Raw genomic sequence first — 26,641 nt, forward strand, 5'->3', positions numbered from 1 at the left:
TTGAAAAAGCAAGAGAGTTCTTGAAAAACATCTATTTCTGCTTTATTGACTATGCCAAAGCCTTTGACTGTGTGGATCACGATAAACTGTGGAAAATTATGAAAGAGATGGGCATACCAGACCACCTGACCTGCCTCCTGAGAAACCTATATGCAGGGTCAGGAAGCAACAGTTAGAACTGGACATGGAACAACAGACTGGTTCCAAATAGGAAAAGGAGTACGTCAAGGCTGTATATTGTCACCCTGCTTATTTAGCTTATATGCAGAGTACATCATGAGAAATGCTGGGCTGGAAGAAGCACAAGCTGGAATCAATATTGCCAGGAGAAATATCAATAACCTCAGATATGCAGATGACACCACCCTTATGGCAGAAAGTGAAGAGGAAGTAAAAAGCCTCTTGATGAAAGTGAAAGAGAAGAGTGAAAAAGTTGGCTTAGAACTCAACATTCAGAAAACTAAGATCATGGCATCTGGTCCCATCACTTCATGGGAAATAGATGGGGAGACAGTGGAAACAGTGTCAGACTTTATTTTTTGGGGCTCCAAAATCACTGTGGGTGGTGACTGCAGCCATGAAATTAAAAGATGCTTACTCCTTGGAAGGAAAGTGATGACTAACCTAGATAGCATATTAAAAAGCAGAGACATTACTTTGCCAACAAAGGTCCATCCTGTAAAGGCTATGGTTTTTCCAATGGTCATGTATGGATGTCAGAGTTGGACTGTGAGGAAAGCTGAGTGCCGAAGAATTGATGCTTTGGAACTGTGGTGTTGGAGAAGATTCTTGAGAGTCCCTTGGACTGCAAGGAGATCCAACCAGTCCATTCAAATGGAGATCATTCCTGGATGTTCATTGGAAGGATTGATGCTGAAGTTGAAATTCCAATACTTTTGCCACTTCATGCGAAGAGCTGACTGATTGGAAAAGACCCTGATGCTGGGAGGGATTGGGGGCAGGAGGAGGAGGTGACAACAGAGGATGAGATGGCTGGATGTCATCACCGACTCGATGGACATGATTTTAAGTAAACTCCGGGAGTTGGTGATGGACAGGGAGGTCTGGCTTGCTGCAATTCATGGGGTTGCAAAGAGTTGGACACGACTGAGTGACTGAACTGAACTGAACTGAGGTCCTATTTATTTTTGCTTTTGTTTCCTTTACTCTAGGAGATAGACCCCCAAAATAGTACTGTGATTTATGTCAAAGAATGCTTTGCCTATGTTTTTTCTAGGAGTTTTGCAGTATTTGGTCTTACACTTAGATCTTTAATCCATTTTGAGTTTCTTCATGTAGGTAGTGTTAGAAAATGTTCTAAATTCATTCTTTTACATGTATCTGTCCAGTTTTCCCAGCACCATTTATTGAAGAGACTATCTTTTCTTCACTTTATAATCTTGCCTTCTTTGTCATCAGTTAATTGACTATAGGTGTGTGGATTTATTTCTGGGCTCTTGGTCCTGTTTCATTGATCTATGTGTCTGTTTTCATTCTGGTACCAAAATACCAAGTATTTTGCTTACTGTAGCTTTTCAGTATTGTCTGAAGTCAAAGTATGATTCCTCCAGCTCCATTCTTCTTTCTCAAGATTATTTTGGCTACTCAGTCTTTTGTGTTTCCATACAAATTTTTAATTTATTTGTTCTAGTTCAGTGAAAAATACGATGGATATTTTGCTAGGAACTGTATTGGATAGCTGGATTGCTTTCGAATGTGTGGTCATTTTAACAATATTAATTCCTCCAATCCAATCTCTATATCATTGGATATATCTTTCCATGTATTCATGTCATCTCCAATTTCTTTCATCAGCGTTTTATAGTTTTCTGAGTATGGGTCTTTTCCTTCCTTAGGTAGATTTACCCCCAGGTATTTTATCCTTTTTGAAGCAATGGTAAATGGAGTTGTTTCCTTAATTTCTCTTCCTGATAATTTATTGTTAGTGTATAGAAATGCAACAGACTTTTGTATATTAATTTTGTATCTTGAAGCTTTACTAAATTCATTGATGAATTCTAGTAATATTCTGGTGGCATCTTTAAGATTTTCTATGTATTGAATCAAGTCATCTGCAAACAGGGACAGTTTCACTTTTTCTTTTACAATTTGGATTCTTTTTATTTCCTTTTTTTCTTTTATTGCTGTGGCTAACACTTGCAAACTATGTTGAGTAAAAGTGGCTATGTTGAATAAAAGTGGTGAGAGTGGACATACTTATCTTATACCTGATCTTAAAGAAAAACAGGGAATTTTAATAGTACATGTACTATACCCAGATAAAAATTAATTTAAAAATATGTTTGTGCAAAGTTAATTCAATTTATGTAGTTGGTATTGTATATTATGAACAGAATTTCCTTTTAGCCTAATAAGATATGATTCAAGAAGTACAGGATTATATTCTTAGTTTAAAAATTGCTTTGAAGAATTTCAATGAAACATTTGTTAATTGTTTTAGACTACAAATAATGGAAAGGTAAACTATTTTCACAGGATACTGTATTTCTGTGCTTGTGAGAAGAATCTACAAATATGGAGAGAACACAATTACTTAAATGTGAGAATGGATTTCTACTGAAAGGCTTTATATTTGTTCTTGCCTTCTTCCTACTGTGTAATGCAGTAGCCATGTTTATATCAATCTTAAAAATTATAAAATTTGAGTGGCAGGACAGGGATCAGCTTTATGTAATTAGGAATTTAGAAAGTAAGATAGGGACACACATATTTTCAAGGGCAGAATGAAGAAGAGAGTTGGAGATGATAAAAATGTGAATAGTTGGAAAAACTAGACTCTGCTTAAATATAGCACATAATCCACATATATCTACCGACAAGATGCAAACCCATTAGGATAAAGGCACTTGATAAAAGAATAGACTAGATGCCAATTAATGTTTGTGATGATGGAGGGTGAATGGAGGATTGGAGAAAGTCAATCTCAAAACCTGCAGGAAAGGATGTTCAATGAAGTGAGTCTCTGTACACCAAAGTGCCCCTCAGAGCATCAGTATTTGAAGCCTGCAAGGAAGCTCCCCTACTCCCCCAGAGTTCACTCAGAACATGGGAGGATTATTAGTAGGAGAATAATCTTGATGATCTCAGAGAACAAAATTCCAGAACCTGTCATCTAAGGGTCTTCTGATAATATGGCTTGATTTTTCTATGATGCTCTTAGCAATGTATCAATAGCCAAAACTCACTAGACATTTGAAGAAAGCCTCAAAGGTGAAAGCCAGACAAAGCAAACAGAAGAAAGAAATCAGAAAGAAACGAAGACAACCAAAGGAACAGGAGGAAATTATAAAATGGTAATCAATCACCTCAGAAAGATAAGAGAATATATTCCATTTATTTATTTAGTTCTTAGTGTTTAGTATATGCCAGTCACTTTTCTACTAACTTTATAATGGTGTCTTATTTAATCCTCATAGCAATTCCTTCGAGGTAGGAACTACTGTCCATTTTAAAGAAAGGTTAAGTATAGTATACTGGGTTAAGAATAGCCAAGGACATCTTAGAAAATTGCAGAGCCATGATTTAAACCCAAGTAGTCTGTTTGACGTCCACCCTCTTACCCATTACATTTTACCTTCTTTCCAAGAATTAAGAATAGAATATTCTCAAAGCTTTACTTTTGTTCAGTTAGTTTTTAGAATAGATTACTAAAATATACCCTAGAAATAAAGCTAGGACCTCAAAAATAACTGGTACCCATCTACATTGAACCTCCATTTCATCTCCGTGACTCTCTCCACTCAAGTAAATCATTACATTAAGTGCTATGTTCCTCACTCCTTTATTTTATTTTTTAAAACTATATCTGTATATTTTCTAAAGAGCTTCATGCTATTTAAAATTCTTTTGTGAACTATTCTTCTCTTGCATTTCTAAGATTCATCCATATTGTTGCATGTTAATTGATTTCATTAATTGTTACTGCTATATTTTAAAAAAAGAGCAAAGTGTCATGAAAGAAAATAATCAGAACTTTTACAAAATACAGCATTATAGTTAAAAGAAAACATTTATTATAATAATTAGTAGAGAAGTAATTGAATTTCCTAGAGAGTAAAAAAAAGGAAGAAGAAGGAGAAGAGGGAAACAGAAATATATCAGAATGAGAATATCAATCAGGGTTTCTAACATTGTCTTATTAAGATTTCCAGAAAGAGAGAACAGAGAAAGAGATGGAGCATTTATTAATGAAACAGACCTTAAAGTTGTGTCTTTCCAGGTTTAAGAACCATTGAGTGAGCAGTACAGGGAATGAAACAGTAATGTGTATTAAGACATATAATATGACATTTTAGGACATACCAAAGATAAAAGGAATAATATGTATATATTCTTCTCTCTGTGGTGGGGGCAAGGCGGTTAGGAGAAGTTCATCTACAATAAACCAGAATCAAAATAGCATGAGACTTCTCAACAACAACTTTGGAAGCTAGATGACAGTGGAGAGGGCTTCTAAATTCTGAGGAAGAATGAAGCTAGAACAGTAAGTCAAAATTGCTTTCGAATGAAGGATCTACAAGGTCCTAAGGCATTTCCATTAGGGAGCTGTGTTTCTATCAGTGAAAGAGTAGACAAAAAAGATGATGTGAGACTGAGGTCAAAGCGAATCCAAACCAAGAGGTAGTTGAGAATTTCTATTTCAGCCTCAGGATTGCATCCTTAGAGAACAATCAAACCCCACTGAAAGAAGGAAAAAAGACATTTGAAACGTTTGGTCATTTACAATTATAAATATGGTGAGTAAACTTCAATGTTCAAAATAAATCAGTTGATTAATTTGTTGTGGGCATTAATTTGGGATATATTACCCATTATGAACTCCAAAAATAAACAACAAAGGGAACACAAAGCATTATACCTAATTTTACTTATTCATGAACAATATTTACAAAATAATAATAACTATTGATTTAACTAAATAATTAAAAGGAAGTTGGGGAGTGAAAGGAGTATAAAATCCTCAAGGACAAAACAGGAATCAATAGATAATGTCTAAAACATAAATCAAGAAACTATGGGCCTATCCTATAGAAATAATTAATTTAACTAATGAGAAAAATGGTTTTAATACTAGAGGGATCATACAAAGAATTGAAATAAGTCTGGGAAAAATAAAAGGATGTGACAAGGAGCTTCTTTTTTTTTTTTTTTTAGGGTAAGCATTTCACTTCTACAAAATATGAAATGACATTTTGAAGTGTAAAAAGGAAACTATAGAAATGTGAAGATTATGACCATAATTTGGGTGTGATATTGAGGCAAGCAAAAACTAATGAGATGAAATGTCAAAGGTTAAGAGAATAATTAATAATTTTTAGAAACATACAGTGGGTTTCTATAGCTCCAGATCAAGGAGGAAATAAAATACATTTATGATAGTAAGTTTGGATATCAATTCACAGATGGATACTTATCTAAAACCATCATAAGGGAACTTCAGAACCTAGGAAATTTCATAACATGAAGACAAATCTAATCTGTGCTCCTACCTTGATTTTAATAATTGTGAAATTAGAGAAAATGATTTTAATGATAGCATTGAGGGGCTTTTGATTCTTCTTAGAGGCACTACAAGGTAGCTTGGCTTGGGGGGAGGACCTTGAAAAGGTAGCAGGTTTGTCCATGTGATGTTAAGTCTTAAATGAATAAGAGGGTTTTAGACTAGTTACATGCTTCCTGGTTTCACATTTTACACATACCTAAAGATTGAAACACTTTCCAACCAGTAGCTCAGCATTACTCTCTCCCACCCTCAAGTAAATCACTCCTATTTTATGTCAGGTCTTTAGCTATAACTATGGTACAGTGATGTTTATGAGGTAAGATTTTGGATTGAATCCTGACTCCACCACTTCCCAGCTGTGCAAACTGGACATGTTACCTAACCTCACCTGGAAGTTGAGAATGATAATGTTCAGTTCAGTTAAGTTCAGTCGCTCAGTCATGTCCAATTCTTTGTGACCCCATGAACTGCAGCACACCAGGCCTCCCTGTCCATCACCAACTCCCGGAGTTTACCCAAACTCATGTCCATCGAGTCGGTGATGCCATCCAGCCATCTCATCCTGTCGTCCCCTGCTCCTCCTACCTCTAACCCCTCCCAGCATCAGGGACTTTTCCAATGAGTCAACTCTTCACATGAGGTGGCCAAAGTACTGGAGTTTCAGCTTCAGCATCAGTCCTTCCAATGAACACCCAGGACTGATCTCCTTTAGGATGGACTGGTTGGATCTCCTTGCAGTCCAAGGGACTCTCAAGAGTCTTCTCCAACACCAGTTCAAAAGCATGAATTCTTTGGCGCTCAGCTTTCTTCACAGTCCAACTCTCACATCCATACATGATAATGTTAGTACCAGCTTATAGAGATTTTTTGACAGTTACATGGGAAATGTTAACGAAGCACAGAGCACAATGCCAAGCATATTATAAGTATTCAAAAATGATAGCTATCATTATTATTGTTAACTTTGAAAATGACTTCATGAATATTAAACCTTTAATCATAAAGGTATGAAATTTTCTTTTATCATTACTTATTGTGGCAACCCCTTAGAAAGTATATATTTATAATTTGTTGAATAACCTGTAATATCCATATAAGAGCTTCCCAGGTGGCTCAGTGATAATCTGCCTGCTAAACAGGAGACGTGGGTTCAGTCCCTGGGTTGGGAAAGTTCCCTGGAGAAGGACATGGCAATCCACCCCATAATTCTTGCCTGGAAAATCCCATGCACAGAGGACCCTGGTGAGCTACAGTCCATGGGGTTGCAAAAGAGTAGGACACAATTTAGCGACTAAACAACAACAACAACAACAAATTTGCATATATTTTAATTAAATTCCCCTAGTTGTTTTAGTCACTGATGAACTGGTCCTCCTCATTTTTGTTTACTGAGTCTCCTCTTACATTGTTTCAAACATCTTGTCATGCATAGATGTGACCTAAGATGTTCTTTGTCTCTTTCAAAACATCTTTTTCCTGTATGATTCTTTAAGTTCACCATGCATCTCAGACTGTTAATCTTCTTTGTTTATATCCTGTTTCTATTTCTCCTACAGCTAAGATAGTGAGATAATGCACTACATTATCTCTTAAGAAATTTAAAATAAGAAATAGTGTCACAGGGCCAACTTCTCCCAAGAGGCTTCCCAAGATACCTAAGGTGCGACCAGCAGCTCTCCTCTATCAGAAACATAATGTGTTGAGCATATCAAGAGTGGACCCTTCGGGATAACCACCCTTTGGGATAACCTTGTGGGATTATCCACCATGACTTTTTTTAATATTTATAGTGAGAAACAGCAACTGCAGAGTTTCAGGGACTTGTTGTCCTTATGAACAATGCATTCTCTTTCTGCTGACGGGAATTAATCTGAATCTGAATTTGATTTGAATTTGATTATTACATCTTAGCAATCTGCCAGTAAATATTTTTTGGACTGCTGAAACAACTCTTTTATGTCTCACTTTACTTTATCATCAAATACACCACAATAGCTGTCATCAATTTGTGATTTCTTTAGAATTTTGACTTACCCACTATGACGCAGAGGTTGTAACTGACATACATGCCACAAAGTCCCAGCCTTTTTTCACCTTGCCTAGGTTAAGACCATTAAGGTAATGTGTGAAAACAAAGCATCAAGACTTTGCTCTTTTGCAATTTCCCTGTTTCAGAATATTTCTTAAGCAACATGTGGTTTAGTGGTCCAGTCATGATAGGGAATTTTTGTGCTCTGTACTGACTTTCTACCTCACTCCTGATCTATATACCTTTGACTTCAGAACTTGCTGTATCACTCTGGGTGAGTCATTAAACATTTACATGGATCCAGAATTCCGTAAAATAGAAGATAATTGATCACAACATTCATTACTGTCTCATCTGAGGTTTTTTGAGAGCTAAGATGTTTAATACAGATTGTAATGGAACCTCAAATGTCATATATGTCTTTTAGTCTCCAGAAAACATTTTTACTTGAGTAGAACAGAAGGTTGGAAAATTGCTTCTCCCATCTTTAATTCTGAGGGTCAAGTTCCAGTATTATTTACATTTTAAATATTTCTTAGAGTCTTAATGATGGTAAAACGCCTAGAGATCATAAAGTTAAGATTTTCTTCAGGTTCAATCTCTGGGTCAGAAAGATCCCCTAGAGAAGGAAATGGCCATGCACTCCAGTATTCTTGTGCTGGAAAATCTCATGGACAGAGGAGACGGGCAGGCTACAGTCCATGGGATTGCAAAGAGCTTGGCCCAACTGAGCACACACGCACAAGCAGCCAGAGTGAAACACTTTTAAAAACTGTGGATGGTCCAGCTATGGTCACCATGGATGTGACCTTTCTCTGTTCTTTAGTTATCACTGTAGAAATATAATCTATAGAAAACATTATCCCAAGCAAAACTATTCAAAAGCTTCTGCCTCTTTAAGATCCATGAACATTTCTTGATATAAAACATCTCTTACATAAGGAATTCTTTATCGGCATTTCCTTTTATTCTCACCAAAACCCTAACATGTAGTAAGCGCATTATTATTCCCATGTTATTGACAAAACTCCGCAATTGAGTTAAATTTCTATTCACAGATGAAAAAATGGGGGCACAAAGGTTGCAAGATTTTCAGTAAGGAATAAATTTTTTCATGACTTTCAATTTCTGAAGAGTTTGGTTTTTTTTTGTTTGTTTGTTTGTTTGTTTTACTTAGATCACTGCTTTAAATTAGGCCCCAACAGAAAGTTTGAAAAGAAGCATAGTTTTAGGGAATTACCCAATTTCAGAGTACTCAGGTCTTTCAGTGTCAGACTCTGTGTCACTATTTGGAAAACAGCAGCCTGATAACTCTTGAAAAATATAATCTTGCTCTTAATATCCAGTAGGAGAAGCATAGTAACTATAATTTTGACAAGTGTATTCCTTCGATTCTGTTACAGAACATAAACTATATTTTAGCTAGTCAGGTGGCTTGATATATTATCAGACAGCACAGAACAGACAATTTAATATTTGGTAAATGAATCAGTGAAATTTGAACACTAGAACTGCGTTTCCAGGAGGAGGAGCTTAGAGGAATGAGTAAAGACTGAGAAATAGAGTCAGTTGATTTTTCACCTAGAAAAGCCGCTCATTAAGAATATGGTAACACTGTTTTTCAACTCAGGGGTTTTATAAACAAAATCTAGGTTGAGTCCCTTCACAAGCTGATTTTAATAGAAGTGGAGTTTCAGACATTTTCCAAGTCTCCCTTTGGTAAATCCCTAATTAATAAGAAAGCTTGAACTTCTTGCTTTTACTTTCCTGGGTATGTTGGTTTTGACATTATAATAAAAATGCTAAATCCTTTAGTTTGATGGGGAAATACTTTCTAAGTCATATTAGCTCTACTTCAGGACTATTAAATAAGGACTTGGGATGCTTCATTTGAAAGTACCATTGATCCACTGGATCACCACTCTATTAGCAATTATCAACATATGGCAATGCAGTTTGTAGCAGAAAGACATCTGGTTAATTGAGGGTTCAGTTTAATTGATTTTCTTATTAATCAGGAATTTACAACATAAGGAGTTTCCCTGGTGGCTCAGACGGTAAAATAGTCTGCTTCTAATGCTGGAGACCCAGGTTCGATCCCTGGGTGGGGATGATCCCCTAGAGAAGGAAATGGCAACCCACTCCAGTACTCTGGCCTAGAAAATTCCATGGCTGGAGGAAACTCATAGGCTATAGTCCATGGGGTCGAAAAGAGTCAGATACAACTGAGCTTCTTCCCTTTCACTTTCACTTTACAGCCTAGTAATGTGTTCACAAAGTAACAATATGCATAATCATTTACTTCTGGATTCATATTCCTATTTATATGAATTTCATCCATCCTGTTTTTTAAAATGTGCATATATGCTTTAAATAGGATTAGTATTCTTTAAAATCTAGTTTATTACATCTTCCAATAAGGTTTACATAGGAATGCAAAGTTGACTACCCTGAGTATTCTCTTCATTTTTTACATACTATAAAGTTCACATCTCAAGTTTTGCTTCATTTATTAGCTCAGATGTTTTCTTCTCTCTACTTATCTCTATCTATCTCTCTACCTATCTCTCTACCTATCATCTCTCTATCTCACGGAATGTGTTACAGATTTTTATTTTTTTATAAACTGAAAAAATGTGTGTTATTTTGAAATCTTCATGGCCCTTATAACTGTAGGCATGCTGAAGTGTGAGGTTTAGGGATCTACCTCATAGAATATAGCAAGAACAGAATGTTAGAAAGTTACCAAAGAATTTCTGTAAAAAAAAAAAAAAAAAAAAAACTTTACCCATGTAGATGTGAAGTCATATCCTGACCAAAAAGAGGAAGTGGCAGGTTACTAGACTCAAACTTCTCCGCGGCCGTATATCATAGACAGCGCACTGCTGACAGTCAGTCATTTCTGTAGCAACAGAAAGTGCACTCATTCGGAGTAGTGTGAATTCAAAATGCTGAAGAGAAAACCATCCAATGTTTCAGAGAAGGAAAAACATCAAAAGCCTAAGGTATGGTGATTTCATCCATACTCAAACAAAACCAAGCTATTTAATAGAACGCACACAGAGACACATGGTTTTTTTCTGCCCGTAAGAAATCAATTCAACCATATGGTTGAAAGTTTCATGGCAAATATGGGAAAAACTGAATCGAACATTAGCTGTTAAATGATACCTGACAATTATTGTCTATGTAATTTTATCTTATAGGGCATATTTGATTATTTACAACTGTAACTGAACTCTGAGCTCATACTGTCAACTCCATGGAAATCATTTTGGTGATCTCTGTTTGAAAGACTGATATTATGAAATCTTTGTGTATATTCTTAATAACTATAAAGGTGGCAAAGTCTATTTAAAAATCTACCGAGTACATTTTATTTCTTAGAGTCTCATGCTTTCATAATGCATTATGAGAAGGTTACAAAATGGAGATGTTTTGATTGAATACTTGATGTTTTTCATTTCTTCAGACTAAAATATTACAGCTTATTATAGTGGCTATTTTTGCTACTTTCTCTCTTGAACTAGCTCCACTACTTGAGAGGGGACTGGGCTGTTTGGGAAGCATCAAAGCTCCATATATGTATAGATTTGTGAACTGATTCTATTTGAAATGTTATTCTATTCTTTGTCCTGAAAATAATTGCTAACTACTACTTAAAAATAGGGTATGAGATAACAAAGTTTGGATTCTATGGTATGACTCTAAATTAGTTTCATTAGTATCATAAAGGAAAATATCTCTGAAATACTGGTGTCAGTGAATTTTTCCAAAATCTATACATTTGTTTAGTTTCTTAGGTAAGCATTTTAAATATGCCTGTAAATAAATAATAACTGTGGTCAAATGTCTTTTTAGAGGGTTGATTTATTATCTATTACTGGAATTTATTTGCTTGGTACCTTCCAGAGAGAAAGGAATTGGTAATTGATTGTGAACTTTTGAATTGTCATGGCATTGAACAATAGTCAATATTTTAGGTTTTATAACTCTTTGCAAGTTACCACAAAACCTCTCTGAAGGAAACTAAAAATAAATGATTTCTGATATTTGGAAACTGAGAATAAATGATTTCCAATATTAATTTTTTTTGGGGAAAAAAAAAGATCTGATAAAGGATAGGCAAGCATTTCTACTTAAATATAGCTGGAAAGCATATCATGATTTCTGTCTTTTCCCCTAGTAGAATAAAAATGCAAGGTAACATTTCCCAAAGAGTACAACGAGCATTGCTTACCTTTCTATTTAAGATTAATTTTATACAAAATTTGCTTGATTAAATGAAACCAATATTGAGTTGACAAAACTAGGTTTTAGGGAAATCACAAAAGTTAATTCAAAGCAGTGGTTTCCATCCAAGTATTTACAATTTAAAGTTAGAGTACCTCATAAGAACCCTATTATGTAGTGAGCTATCATATTTATGTCATGGAACAACTTTCAAAATGATATTTTAGTCTATGATTCTCTTTTGCCTTAATTGCAGGGACTATTGTAATAGAAGCAGAATATTGTTCATATTACTGAGTTTCTTACTCATAAAAGTAAAAATATATTTGATAAAGTATATATCTGAGAGCAAAATATATCACAGAAAATAGTCATGTTGAAAACATTTTTTGTTGTGAATGGATTCCTGTTTTCTTTAGATGGATGTTTTCATTTTATATGAATTTAAAGAGGTATGTGAATGTATATGAAAAAGTATTGTTCATACATTCCAACTAAACCCTTTCCTTTTAATATGGAGTTAATATTTTCTTCTAATTATTATAATTCTGTCTTAGAAACAACTTTGCTTTAATTCATATTTATTTTACTGGGTAATTTTCTTTATGTATTTTATGGAAAAAGAGCCAAATCCAGAAGAGATGGTGGAGATTCCTACAAATAAATGACTAGTAGAATGAGGATTTCAAATTCTTTATTGACTAGGAGGGAACATAGGGCCTGTGTCCAGAAAGAGAGAATAGAACCATCAAGAAACCAGTCTGAAATATAGGCAATAGTCTACATGGATTAACTGCATCCAGACAATCATGCACATCTCCTGACCCAGAAACGTACATTCTTTGTGCTGCAGTTTTTAGCATACATACTCAGTCGTGTCTGACACTTTGCGACCCTGTGGACTATAGACTGCCCAGCTCCTCTGCCCCTGGGATTTTTCAGGCAAGAATACTGGAGTGGGTTTCCTTTTCCTCCTCCAGAGGATCTTCCCAACCCAGGGATCAAAGCTTGTCTCCTACATTGGCAGGCGGATTCTTTACCACTGAGCTATCTGGGAAGCCCCCTTGTGCTGTATTCTTTCAAAATTTCTGAGAGAGATTTCCTTGTTTTTCAGTTGTAAGTGCTAAAGTAGGTAAGAAGCAACCACATTAGAAATGAGGAAACTATTATTTAGTCACGCAGTTCATGTTAACTCCTGTGGCTTCTAGTCCGGGTGACCTAATGTGCTGCTGTGCTTACTTGCTCAATTGTGTCCAACTCTTTGTGACCCCGTGGACTGTAGCCCACCAGGCTCCTCTGTCCATGAGGACTCTCCAGGCAAGAATACTGGAGTGGGTTGTCATGTCCTTCTCCAGGGGATCCTTCTGACCCAGGGATGGAACCCCCATCTCCTGCAATGGCAGGAGGATTATTTATCCACTGGGCCATAGGGGAAACCCCTATACCCAATTCAAATCATGAACGCATATTATACCAAACACTACTCTTTAAATATGAATTATGAAACTGTTCATCTAAAATGGAAATAATGGAGAAGGACTTTGTTATTAGTATTTTAAAATATTTTAAAATATGTCCTATGGTTGTAAGATGGTTCAAAACATTCATGGATATATAATGCAGCAATAGGTTTTACAAGCTTATATACAAAATAATTTATTATTTTCTTATGAGATTTATCAGTGTCCATATATCAAAAAAATCAAAACACATTAAAGTACAGTTTTACCATCTATAATTGATTAGTATGTCTTCTTTTTCATCCTTTATTTCTCGATTTCTCCAGTTTTGGTATGGACTCTTTTCTTCAAATAGTTCATAAATAGGACCGATTGCATTCACATGTATTATAACAGATTCATAGTGGAGGTTAAGAAGGAGAGACCAGAAATATTCCATAAGTGGAACTGTTATAATTCATGTCTCACAACTCTCTTTGTGTGTGTGTGTGTGTGTGTGCACACACGCGTGCTAAGTTACTCAGTCTTGTCTGACTCTTTGTGATCCCATGGACCACAGCCTGCAAGGCTCCTCTGTCCATGGAATTTTCCAGGCAAGAATATTGGAGTGGATTACCATTTCCTACTTCAAGGGAACTCTTTATGGGGTATAGGTAAATTCCAAATTAAGAAAGACATTTGATAATTTTCTTTTTGATAAATGATTAATTAGTCTACATTTAGATTAGTCAGTCCAAAATAGCCTTGCTTAACATATTAGAAAGGTACTGTACTTTCCTTTTCGAATTTTGTTTTTACCTTCTCATCACTAGTATCTACTATTTATTGTGATGTAAAAAAATTTAAGCACATCTAGGACTCAGAGTTCAAAATATATAATCTCATTAGTGAAGTGAAGTGAAAGTCACTCAGTCTTGTCTGACTCTTTGTGATTCCATGGATTATACAGTCCATGGAATTCTCCAGGCCACAATACTGGAGTGGGTAGCCTTTCTCTTCTCCAGGGGATCTTCCCAACCCAGGGATCAAACCCAGGTCCCCCACATTGCAGGCAGATTCTTTACCAGCTGAGCCACAAGGGAAGCCCAAGAATACTGGAGTGGGTAGCCTACCCCTTCTCCAGGGGATCTTCCTGACCCAGGAATCAAACTGGGGTCTCCTGCATTGTGGGTGGATTCTTTACCAGCTGAGCTAGCAGGGAAGCTCCTGATCTCATTACATTCTATAAATGCTTAAATTATAAAACAAGATTTTCCTTAACTATTTTTTCCAACTGAACTGTGCTAGTTTGCTATGTTTATTATGGGGTTATTACATACCAGTGACTGTGTTTAGAACTTTTTGTACATTAATTTTTTTAATATTTGTAAGGTTTCTGTGACAGAATATCTCTTTTTAGCCTTATAGATGAGAAGGTATAGAGAAGGTTAATAAACTTAAACGAAGATACACAGAAAAAAAGCCAAACTGTGTAGTGTGAAATACATATGTCAACTTCCAGTACTCCTTCACTATTATGCCACCATTACAAGCTTAGAGACTGTAGATATTTCTGTCTTAGGTACCAGCTGAATTTTAAGGAAAGCCAGGGCAATGTGTCTTTAAGAGCCCCTGTAAGTTGGAAAGGAATTTAGAGGTTCTCTATTCCTGTCTAATTAAATGCAAGAATTCCACCTGTCAAATCCCTCCAGATGCCCACCCAGGCTTTAAAACTAAACTGTAAAACAACAATAAGAACAACTTTGCTAGTATTCAAGTGTTCAGATTGTCAAAAATATCATGATCTAGTATTAAGATAAGTATAAGCATGTACTTCCCTCCTAAATCTAGCATACTTTTAATGAAGGAGGCTCTTCATAAATATTTGTAAAAGGAATGAATTTTCTTGATATCCTGTGTGCAACCTGGTTCAAATATGAATACTGACCAGTACTATGCATTTTCATTATTCCTGTTTGTAAGCCTGTTAGTGTGTACATAAGAAAGTTTGTACGTATGGGTGTAAATACATGTAATTCATTTCTAAGTTTTAAGAAAGGCTCCAATATGTTGTGCAAGAATCCCTAGAGTGTTCCATTGTTACATAACAAGTAGACCACTGTTCCAGGTCAGGAAATAAGGTAGAAACTTTGAAAATAGAAAAGGAGTAGACCCCACAAAGGAAGCTCTGCCACTGTAATTAGAACAAGTTGACCTCTATTTGGCTGGGATTAATGATCTGTGTTAACAAATTTTAACTGAGGTTTTTCTTTTAGTAAAGGAGACTCAAATACCACTGTTATTTTAAAGGAAAACATTGGAATAATGGCAGTTCTGGAAATAGCGCTTTTTTTTTTTTTTTTTTTTACCATTTTTTAAAATCTAAAGTGCATACTAAATGAGACACCATTAGTGTCACAGATGCTAATTTTCACTAGCAATGACTGAAGTGGCATTCTTTCCCATTTGCATTTGATCCTAGCAATGATGAGAGGTGATGAGTTGATTATGAGTTGTTTTCACTGCACTGCCCGCTGTGCAAATTTATGCTCCTAGACAAGGATGACACATAGTTGTGGCATTAAAGAGCTTTCTTCATTGCTTTTCCTATCAAGACTGTTAAGATATATTTTTAACTCTTATCTAACCAAGTCTAAGAAAAAAGGTGAAGTGTTTATATGAACTGGTGCTTACTTTAGACCAAGTAATTGCACAAAGGCTTATGGAACTCCTTCCTCTAACCTCCAATTTACAGAAAAGAAAACAGCCCTGTAGATACGAAAAGTTTTGCCCAAGATAGCATAGCTGGCAAAAAAAAATTAAAAAAGTTGATGTGAGCGTATACAAGACAACTTCTTTTCTTCTAAATCTGGGGGTTTCCCATCTGCTCCTCCTTTTTGCGGCTTTCCGATTGGCCCTGGTGGTAAAGAACCCGCCTCACAATGCAGAAGACACTAAGAGACATGAGTTTGATCCCTGGATGCGGAAGATACCCTGGAGAAGGAAATGGCAACCCACTCCAGTATTCTTGCCTGGAGAATCCCATGGACAGAGGAGCCTGGCGGCTACAGTCCATAGGGTTGGTCCATAGGGTTGCAAAGAGTCGGATATTACTGAAGTGACCTAGCATACATGCACTTCTTTTTGCATCAGCATCTGAGGTATACTTTTCAGATTTTAATTTATGTATTTTCAGTTAAACATTTTGGATTTTGAAAGAACGTGATTCCAAGTAAGGTATGCAATATACAATGTAGGTAATACTTTAAATCCACTTTTTTCATTAAAAAAGGGTGGGTATAAATAAATGTTTATTTTTACTTTTGGTTATTATTTCTCTGTGTAACTAAAAAAATCTCTTAAAATGTTCTCTTCACTTATGTATTTAGTTGGTATTTATGCCATAGTTTTCCAATTAATATTTAAAGTAAATTATAATGCAAACCTAAAAACAAATAGCATAAATCAGAAGAAGATAGAGGATAGACCATGGTAGAAAGTATCACTGAGCCACCAAGATTGGGTTGAAGGTGATTCTAAGTACTTGCCACTTATTGTGGTCCTACAGACTAGCAATATTGGCATTCTAGAAGTTTGTTAGAAAAGCACTGTCTGGCCTACCCCAGGCCTATTAAATCAGAATATACATTGTAATGAGATAACCAGACATTCTGTAAGGACTTTCAAGTTTGGAAATGATGTCTACATTGTTGTCTCTTAGCCTAGATGCCCATTTGAATCTCTGAAGAGTTTTAAGAAATATCAATTATTGGGTTCCATCTTCAAATATTCTGATTTACCTAATGTGGAATGTGCCATCAAGAATGTTTAAGGTTTTTCCAATCTGGAGAAATTTTTTCTACTAATCTCTTCAAAACACTTAGAATTTAATTCGTTCTTTCTTTCTTTCATTCATTCTTCAAAGCAGTATATATCTATTGAGTGTTTACTATGGACAATAATAGACCACATGCTGGGAATACAGTGGTGAATAAAAGAAAAATTCATGTCCTCATAGGATTTATACTTATTAGAGATGACAGACAATAAACAAGATAAATATGTTAACTACATAGTGTGCTAAGTAATGATAAGTGCTAAGAAGAGAAGGAAGAATATGAAATATTTGGGACTAGGGAAGACTTGGTGAAAATGGGACATCTGAAAAGGATCTGAAGGAAATGAAGAGCTGACCATGACACTGAATAAGGAAATATTATTCTAGGCCACAGGAAGAGCAAGATCAAAATTCTGAAGGTGCGAGTAAGTGTCCCTGGTGTATTTGAGAAACAATAAATCAGAATATACAAAGGGAAGAGCAATTACAAACAGTTGGATGTAGTGGGTCCTCTAGGTCATTATAAGGATTTGAGCTAGTATTAAAAGATTTTGAGAAGAAAAGAGAAAAATCTGGCTTACATCTTAGTGGGCTTATTCTTGCTTTTGTGTTTCACACACACTGAAGACAGTGAGGGAGGAGGCAGGGTAAAGAGACCCTTTAGGAAGCTATTACAGAAACCAGGAAAGGATGATGGTGACTCATGCAAGAGAAGGGGCAGGGTGGGTGCTGAGAAGATGTTGAGTTGGAGATCTATTTGTACATACTGTAAACATTTGGAGATATAAAAAATGAACTTACACATGGACTCTAATGGTGGTAAACAGAAATGCTGCCATGTTCCTGCCCTGTTCTTGCTTCCAGCTCATGTTCATATGTCAAGGAGAAATGCCCTCATCCCTCTGTTCATAGCCACCAGACACTTAGGCCCATATGAATATTCCACTTCCCAAAAGTTTCTACCTCTTTCCTCAAAACACAGTTTTCTATTGGATTTGATTTTCCTTTCTAGGGCACCTTGAATCAGAATAGAGGAACTAATAATTTGCTTATCTCAGCTTGTTTAATTGTTTGAAAGTGGTAACTAATTTCAGGCTTGGAAAATTATCTTCAAACAAAGTACCAATTCACTCTAGCCTTCCCATTTTATTGAATATGAATCTTTAATCAAGTTTTATTCAGGCAAGTAGCAAAGGTTGAGTACCAAATAGACTGGCTATCCTGGAAAAACCACTGTGCCCAGATGGTATATAGAAAGTTCTGAAAATAAATGGTTGAGAGAAATGATGGAAGTGTAGACTCTCCTTGGAAATGTAGGTATTATATCCTACAGGAAGGTACAAAGTCATTACCTTGACTACCAATGCACTGGATTTGCTAAAAATCAATTTAATGAAACACTTTTCTCTTTAATCTTTCCTTGCCTTGCTAAGGAGACAAATGGCTTCATTATCCCTGAAGATTATGTGTGTGTGCAGTGTGTGTGTGTCTGTGTGTGTGTGTGTGTGTTATAATGGAATTAAGCCCATACTCCAAATATCTAAGTTTCCAAATTTAGCATTCCCAAACTAATTCATTTCTCTTTCTTTCCAGTGTTAAGGATTTAGGTGAACTTTTAGAAATAAGACATTTATAATTAGCTTCTTAGTAGAGAACAAAAACGTCCTCCATTAAGAATTGGTTAATAAGAATAGAAGAGAGTTTGAAGTTGTCTGGTGGTGATTCTTCTAAAGATAGCCATTTGTCAACACAGCTGGTCATGTCCCATTTCTCCCCTCATTTAAAAAGTTTTGGAAGTTTTCACCTAGTCTGTATTAGTTTTCTAAGGCTTCCATAATAAAATACCATAGGCTGGGTGGCTTAGAGAACAGGCATTTATTTTCTCACAGTTTGGTTGTTCAAAGTTCAAGATCAAGGTGAGGCAGATCTGGTTTTCTTTGAGGGTCGTAAGGGAAGAATCTGCTCTAGGCTTCTTTTAGGCCAGCAGTTGGCCACTACTTGCTTCCCCTTCAGTCCTTCTGTGCACATAACCTGGTGTCTCTCTTTGTATATCCAGAGCTCATCTTTGAAAAGCTCTGACCACTCATACTTTCCTGTTTGTGCTTCGCTTAGCCTAGAATGCCTTTGTCTATCTTTCCCAACTCGTGAATTTAAATCTATATTTTAATACCTTCCCTCAAGGAAGCCTCCAAGAGTTAACCCAAGGCAGTACATTAAGAGAGCATTCTGGCAGAGCAGGAGGGAATATGAACTAAAGTCTTGTAGATCAGGGTTGAGGTCCTATTTAACTATGAGACGTTGAACACTTTATTAAACATCTTTTGGGTTTCGTGTGCTTATCTCAAGAAGAGGTGGTGGTAAAGCACATCACAGAAGATTGATAAGAGAATTAAGTAAATTACCATGTGTAACATTCCTAGCATAATGTCCATGTTTGATTAATAATCTCTCCCTCCTTTCTAGTTTAATAGTACTTGTTCCACACGTCCGTCTATTGTTTCTTTTACCATAGTTTATTCTAATATGTCCTCCCAAATGGAGTTACCATTAGGAACAAGGAATGTATCTTATTCATACCTGTAGCTATGCAATTTCTGTAAGGAACAAAGGGTGTTGAACTCTGTCTAACTTTCAAACTCCATGTGGTTTCTGTTAAACTTTGACTACCATCAAAAATATTTATAATATGGAATATAGGCATGATTTCTCAATATATGCACAATACTTGTGAAATGACTAATGGATAATATAAGTCATCTAAAGTAGTACACTACTCCAAGACATAGTTTGTAAATGGGTCACTGATAAAGATCTGGGCAACACCCACATAAAACAAAGTAACCATTCTTATCATCAGAATGTAATGAGCAAAACAGTAATCAAAAGTTGTAATGTAATCTGTCTGAAGGAGGGAAAAAAGCATTTGCAAAGAGTGTTGCTTTCAGGGTGCTTAGAAAGGAGTGGGAGAACAGAATTTACCATTGAGTCTGCAGAATAATGCATATCAGCAGAAGCAAATATTCCATTAGGCTCAGCAGACTTGCTCACTTAGGTGAACTATATACTTCAGGCTATTATAACTTTGTATCTCTAGCCCTTAATATAATCTAATACAACTTTTCTGTGTCTCTACTATACTAATTAAACTTCCAACAATGATTTTGTGTTCCACGTCTCTAGGGTAGACAACTGTTTGATTAGTCAACAAGAATATGCATTCTTGGCAGTTGAATTTCTCATAACTAATCAACACCTGATATTGCTATTTTTGGTATCCTATCAGTTTAGTTTATGAGTAAGTACCCCTGCAAGTCATTTATATTTGAAAGCTTGAAGTTCTTGTATCTGTCAATGTGACAGTTTGACATCGGACATGGAGACCAAACCAAGGCACTGGCTTCTTGGAAGGACTAGCCTCAGTTGTCAACTGGCTCTGCATTTTCTCTATACACATAAAGTAAAGACAACTAAATAATGAAATTTCTTTTCTACACATTTCATAATTTTAACAATTTAAATTCCTAGAATAAGATTCAAGACAGATTTACCTTTAGCAGTATAACAATACATAGTGATATGACATTAGTCTGGATATTAAATTTTTTTTCTGAATATCACATGGTTTTACTAGGTAGCTTTGATTTTTTAATTACGAGTAATAGAAAAATAACTCAATATATAAATGTTGTAATGCTTATGGTATGTATTATTTATATTTTTAGCTGTTATCTAGTCATCATCTTTTCTAAACTAAGCTGTCTATAAGTTTCAAACGATCTACTTTAAGACTACAAATATCTCACTATAATTATATACCAATTTTAATGTACCCACTACCAATGAAACAAAGATTAACAATTTTAAAAATAAAATTCTTTCAAAGATAGATGTTTTGCAGTTATCAGAACATATAGTTATCATATACTGAGTTCATTTCTGTGACTACTATTACTTTCCAACACCACTATTTATCTTTTAGTAGACTAAAATATTTTTATATCCAAATCCAAATATGATGAAAGGAAAAGAAATGTAATTGACAGTGAAGAAGTTATAGAACCTAAACGTCTCTTCTAAATATCCTAGCATGAACCTACAGCGATTTTTTTTCTACCTATTCTTTTCCTGTTTGGGATTACACGCTGTATATTTGCCCCACATAAACATGTCTGTTCTTACTAAGAAAAAAACGTTTAAATCCCTAAGCATAGTGTCAGCAGGTGCTGCCTGAGATGGGAATGTTTATAAGCTTTATGATATTAACTGCAGCACTCAACCTCAGGTGGCATAAAGCATGCAAAAAAGAACTTTCTGTCAGTTTTATTATTTCTAAAAAGGTTCCCCTTGAAGCAGAAGAGTGACCTTGCTCTGCTGGGCTGACATATGCCACTGGATTAATGGTCGAGCTCTGCTGGAGGGAAGCTCACAGAAACGTTACAACTCCAGAAGCTGGGCTGGCGGTGTCCATTAATCAGGGGACCAAAATCATGCATCAAACACACTCATAAAAGTAGTAAAAACGACTTTAAAAAAAAACTTTTTGAGAATTAGCTTATTGTTTGTCATTACTTGTGTTCAAGGAGATCCCTGCATGACTAAAATATCTCCCGGGGAGAACTTTAGAAAGGTTATTATGTACCCAGAGGCCAAGTGAATGTGGTGGAAGCTGAAGACTAATGGAGGTAAAGGAGAGTTTTTGTTCCAGAGAATTTGATGGGAGAGTTTATTGAATGGATTCTATTCTCCCAGCTTAATTTTCACACCTTTATTTAACTGTGATTTTAAACCAATGGGTACTATGACTGTTTGCCTCTTTGTGATGATTTTATTTTATTTTAAAAAGTGGAGTAATTGGATTTAGTGGCAAAAACATTTGACTAGTAAATTTGGTTTGGAAATTTCTCAGGAACCTAAAGTTTGGGTCAACACAGTCAACTGTTAAATATGTTAATAAGTATCTTAAAAATAAAAATTAAAAAAAATTAAAAAAAAAATATGTTAATAAGTATCTTAATGGACTTAAAGGTACTCTACATTCTTCCACCACATGTTAACTAGTAAAATTTTTCACAACTTTTCCTCTGATTACTGAAAAGGAAAAAGACTTAATCTAAATCCTTGAAAGAGAATCTTCAGTTCAATTTAACTAGTAAAAAGTTTTCTTGCTTTTTAAAAATTTCTTTGATGATAAAGTTGAATAAGCATAACTTTTATGCTTTCAATAGTTTGTCTTCTAGATTAATGATACTATGCATAATACACATGATATCATTTCATTGGTAGGTAAATCAAAGAGTAGGTTAGTATATTTGATCATTAAGATTATGATCAATATCATAAGGCTTGCCCTAAGTATTAATTCAAAGTTATTCTTCTCCTAAATAACTATTGGCTTCCTTAACCATGATATTCAGTATTATCTTCTTTTGTTAGCCATACGCTACTCTGTAGAACTATTTATGCAAAATTATTTATTTGCTTTCAATGATTATAAGATTAAAATAACAGACAATGAAGTGACCATAGTTAAAATATTATTTAATATTTGTCTATAAGTAGAAAAGTTTAATATGTACACAACAGAAAGTCAATGTCTAAATTTATGGGAGGATTTTACATCTTTCTTATAACTGGAAAATTTGAAGCAATTTTTTTATACCATTTTCTCTCTCTATCAAGGTGCCTAGCAAACAAAATTAGTAAAGGAAATTTTCTCATGCAGAAAACACTTATCACTAAGTAGGGATGATAAATACATAAAATATATTACCTGTAACTCCTCATCCTCTTCCCACCATCTTCCCTAAAACACATACCATCTTCTGTAAACTTGGTAGACATGGTTATCATGACCTCTAATTCTAGGCCTGAAAATAGCTTCAGAATGCTTCTCAACATAGCCTTCTCCATAAAGGTCCTAACAAACCATCCGTGCTGCTGCAAGAACTGAAAACTTCCTGCCAATTTTGGTTTGGAAAGATAGTCCATCCAGAAAATGGGAAATCCTAGTGATGATTCTTGTGAACATACAACACTTCTCTAATGCCCCCAAGTGATTATGTTCAAGTGAAGAGTTCAGACACACTAGACACGTTGTTTGTCATCTTTTGCTCCTTTTAATACACAATGCGTGGTTCAATGTGTTCTAATACTTTATCTTCATTTTAGCAATTATTGTCTTCAGACTTGGCAATGTCTAAATTGTTCCTCAGTCAAGAACTATACAACCTCTTAGAGTAAATAATTTTTGAAGATGTTTAAGCAAACTCAAATTGTATTGATTTCAGCTAATTTCATGTCCAAAATCTGAGATCATGTTAGTGTATTTTTTTTGAGACTATCAATAATATAGGTATAGACTTATGCATACAAAATGCCTTTTGTGTATTAAGTAGTCAGTGCAAATATAAATAATGATGAATATAAATTTCCAAGCTGACGTATAGTATACATTATTAATTTATTGTGTGTGTGAATATAATCTGCTTTTAGGAATTGCTTCTATATTTGTATGCCATTCATTTGAAAATGGCTCTGTTTAGTTTTTTTCAATAGAAATCAATTGATAGCACTAATAGAGCGTAAATTCTTCCAGGATAGATTCTTAACTCATTCATACAGACAACCCTGACTCTAAGCACAAAGATTAGCCATAGAAGTCACTTGGTATATTTACACCAAATTTCATAATGTAGAAACATTATACTCTTTAATTAAACATCAGCAAGTCATTTTCCTTGACTATAACATGTCATAATTTGCTTTTGTATAACTGGGAAATGTATGTTTTTTGTCATTTAACTTCACAAGAAACGTGTGAAATTTGTCATCTGCTGTGGTTTTCTCAAGCCTCCTAACTGTAGGATTTTCTCTTTCGGTCCTACATCACTTAAGACCAGGGGCAATCATTGTGTGCTAAAATGATGCAGGGTTGGTTAAGTGGTCTCATAGAGAAGGTATAACTTGATCCAGACCTTGAAGAATGGGCTGGATTTGAGTAGGAGGAAGAAAAGTGGAAGAACATTCCTTGAGAGACAAATAGCATGAGAAGCAGCTTAGAAACATAATTGAATGTGTCCACTTTGGCCAGCAAGGAGTGTCAGTTCTGCTTAATCAGATTGCCTAATATTACCTGATCCTATGAGGAATCATGAATGTACAACATGCCAAATTAGGGCTTCCTGATAACTAAAGAAGTGTCACTGAAACTCTCTGAGCTTCAGTTTTGCTTATCTGTAAACTGGAAAAAACAAGAACTACCTCAAAGGAGAGTTGTATTTGTTTAATGAAATGATTATAGATAAATCACTTGGCATGGAGCAATCTCTCAGTGGCCATCATAACAATGTGCAACAAGCTTTGCTTTTTGAGAAGAAGGGAATGATAAAAACTGGTACTTTAGGAGTCCAGTGGTATGATTTTAGATGATTGGAGAGTCAAGAGTTGGGACTAAGGGGCTGAAAATTATTTCATTGATGCAGGAATGACATATTTGTGTGGTGGCAGGTGGTGCTAGTGGTAAAGAACCTTCCTGCCAATGCAGGAGATATAAGAGATGCAAGTACAATCCCTGGATCAGGAAGATATCCTGGAGGAGGACATGGCAACCCACTCCAGTATTCTTGCCTGGAGAGTCCCATGGACAGAGGAGCCTGGCAGGCTATAGTCCATAGGGTCACAAAGAGTTGGACATGACTGAAGCAACTTAGAATGCACGCACACAAACGCAAGTCAAACCAGTCAATGGTAAAGGAAATCAACTCTGAATTTTCACTGGAAGGATGCTGAAGCTGAAACTCCAATACTTTGGCCACCTGATGTGAAGAGCCAACTCATTGGAAAAGATCCTGATGCTGGGAAAGATTGAGGGCAGGAGGAGAAGGCAGCGACAGAAGATGAGATGGTTGGATGGCATCACTGACTCAATGGACATGAGTTTGAGCAAATTCGGGGAGATGGTGAAGGACAGGGAAGTCTGGCATGCTGCAGTCCATAGGGTGGCAAAGAATTGGACACCACTCAGTGACTGAACAACAATAAGAATAAATGCCAACAACAGAGATTTGGGGAAAGAATTGAGCAGATGTGGAGGCTGAAAGAATGTGTGTGTGGTATATTACATTATTTTGCATTATGTGGCCAAACTCCCCAAAGAGAGGAGTGAGCAAATATGCGTTTCCAACAGTCTAGGTGGAAGGTTCGGAAGGCAGAATCAACACAGATCCTCAAGGGTAAGAAGACATAAGTAGAGAGAGATTTTTGTTCACACATGTGCCTTCCAACCTGAAGACAGGCAGAGAAGCTACTGTAAACTAGAGCAGCTACAAAAGTGGATACCCTAGGGAAACTGATTTCCAAGAAGGGTCATAATGAAACATTTCTGCAGGGGTCAATAGGGACCATTTAGTGTACTTGCTTACGGGTTTAGCAATTAGAAAGAAGGAATAGAAAATAAGTACTATAATAATGATACAGGAGTGAGTAAGTCAAGCAGAAGTTTTACAGTAGGAAAAATGAGGAGCTGAGACATTTAAGATAACCTGATAATGGTCACATTTTTTAAAGTTTTCCATTTCCTTTTTATTCTATATGGTTTTGAAAGAGTTGGCAGTATGAAGTGACAACTTTTGTTGTATTATGCTTTTTTACCTGAAAAGTTATTTAAGACATATCAGTATTATTTATTTTAAGAATTCCTTTCAGACGAAATAGAGTATCTTAATTTTTATTCAATTCCTAAAAGTGCATCATAACTTACAGTCAATGTATGCAATGCAAATCATGAGACATGATAATAAGTAATGCATCGGTATGATTGCGAATTCTGAAAGTTTGAGTTCTTTCTATTTATAAAACTTGTTTTCATTACATTAAATAGACTGATATGATAACCACTTTTGCAGGTATGGCTCATTCTACAATGATTTTTTTGTTTTTAGTTATAGTTTCCTTTAGGTCATCTTCTTTGAGGTAGTTTCAATTTGCTGAAAACATCTCTCGGCACACCAACTTCTCAAAATAAAGCTCTAGCATGGAAATTTTGACACAACTTTAAAACACTATGGTGGAGTCAGAATCTGCACTTCCTTTAGATGGTCTGCAGCTGACACGAAAAATACTAAACCAAAGAGATCAAATAGACCAACTTCTGTTCTAAGAATCCAGATGTAAAAATATTTAGAGCTTTGATACATATTTGAGCACTGAGTTGCCTTTCCTTGGGGTTAATGTTAGTGTTGAAGGTCATGTTTCACACTCTGCTTGTCTGTCAGCCTTCGGGCCCCGGCAGCCAAACAACTGTCTTCCGTCAGCACCACATGATAGTGTAATTATTTAACACTGAGGCAATCCTAACAGATTATTTTAAGTGAGTTAAACTTGTTTCACACTCTTCAAAAGACCTCAGCACCTGAGTTAGTGAGAACAATTAGATCCTGGAATGCCTTTGGATAAAGGCTGACAAGCTTATTGAGATTGGGCATATTACAGAATATTCATACAAGCACGTGCTGAAACATAATCCTGAACTTTACAAGCATATCACCAACGAAGGCTCTATATGCGATATTTAGGTGATA

The 26,641-nt window shown here is 35.6% G+C and overlaps 1 protein-coding gene across 1 annotated transcript in view; it reads left to right on the top strand.

The window, feature by feature from the left end:
* Positions 1-10,417: 10,417 nt before the first annotated feature.
* SAMSN1 (SAM domain, SH3 domain and nuclear localization signals 1) overlaps positions 10,418-26,641 on the top strand; it is a 55,671-nt gene continuing 39,447 nt past the window's right edge. The window contains exon 1 of the mRNA XM_061133901.1: positions 10,418-10,558. Within this exon, the coding sequence (XP_060989884.1) occupies positions 10,502-10,558 (57 nt within the window). The 5' untranslated portion in view covers positions 10,418-10,501. The remainder of the gene's footprint in view (positions 10,559-26,641) is intronic.

The sequence above is a fragment of the Dama dama genome, chromosome 31 (genome assembly GCF_033118175.1).
Source record: "Dama dama isolate Ldn47 chromosome 31, ASM3311817v1, whole genome shotgun sequence".
Taxonomy (NCBI): Eukaryota; Metazoa; Chordata; class Mammalia; order Artiodactyla; family Cervidae; genus Dama; species Dama dama.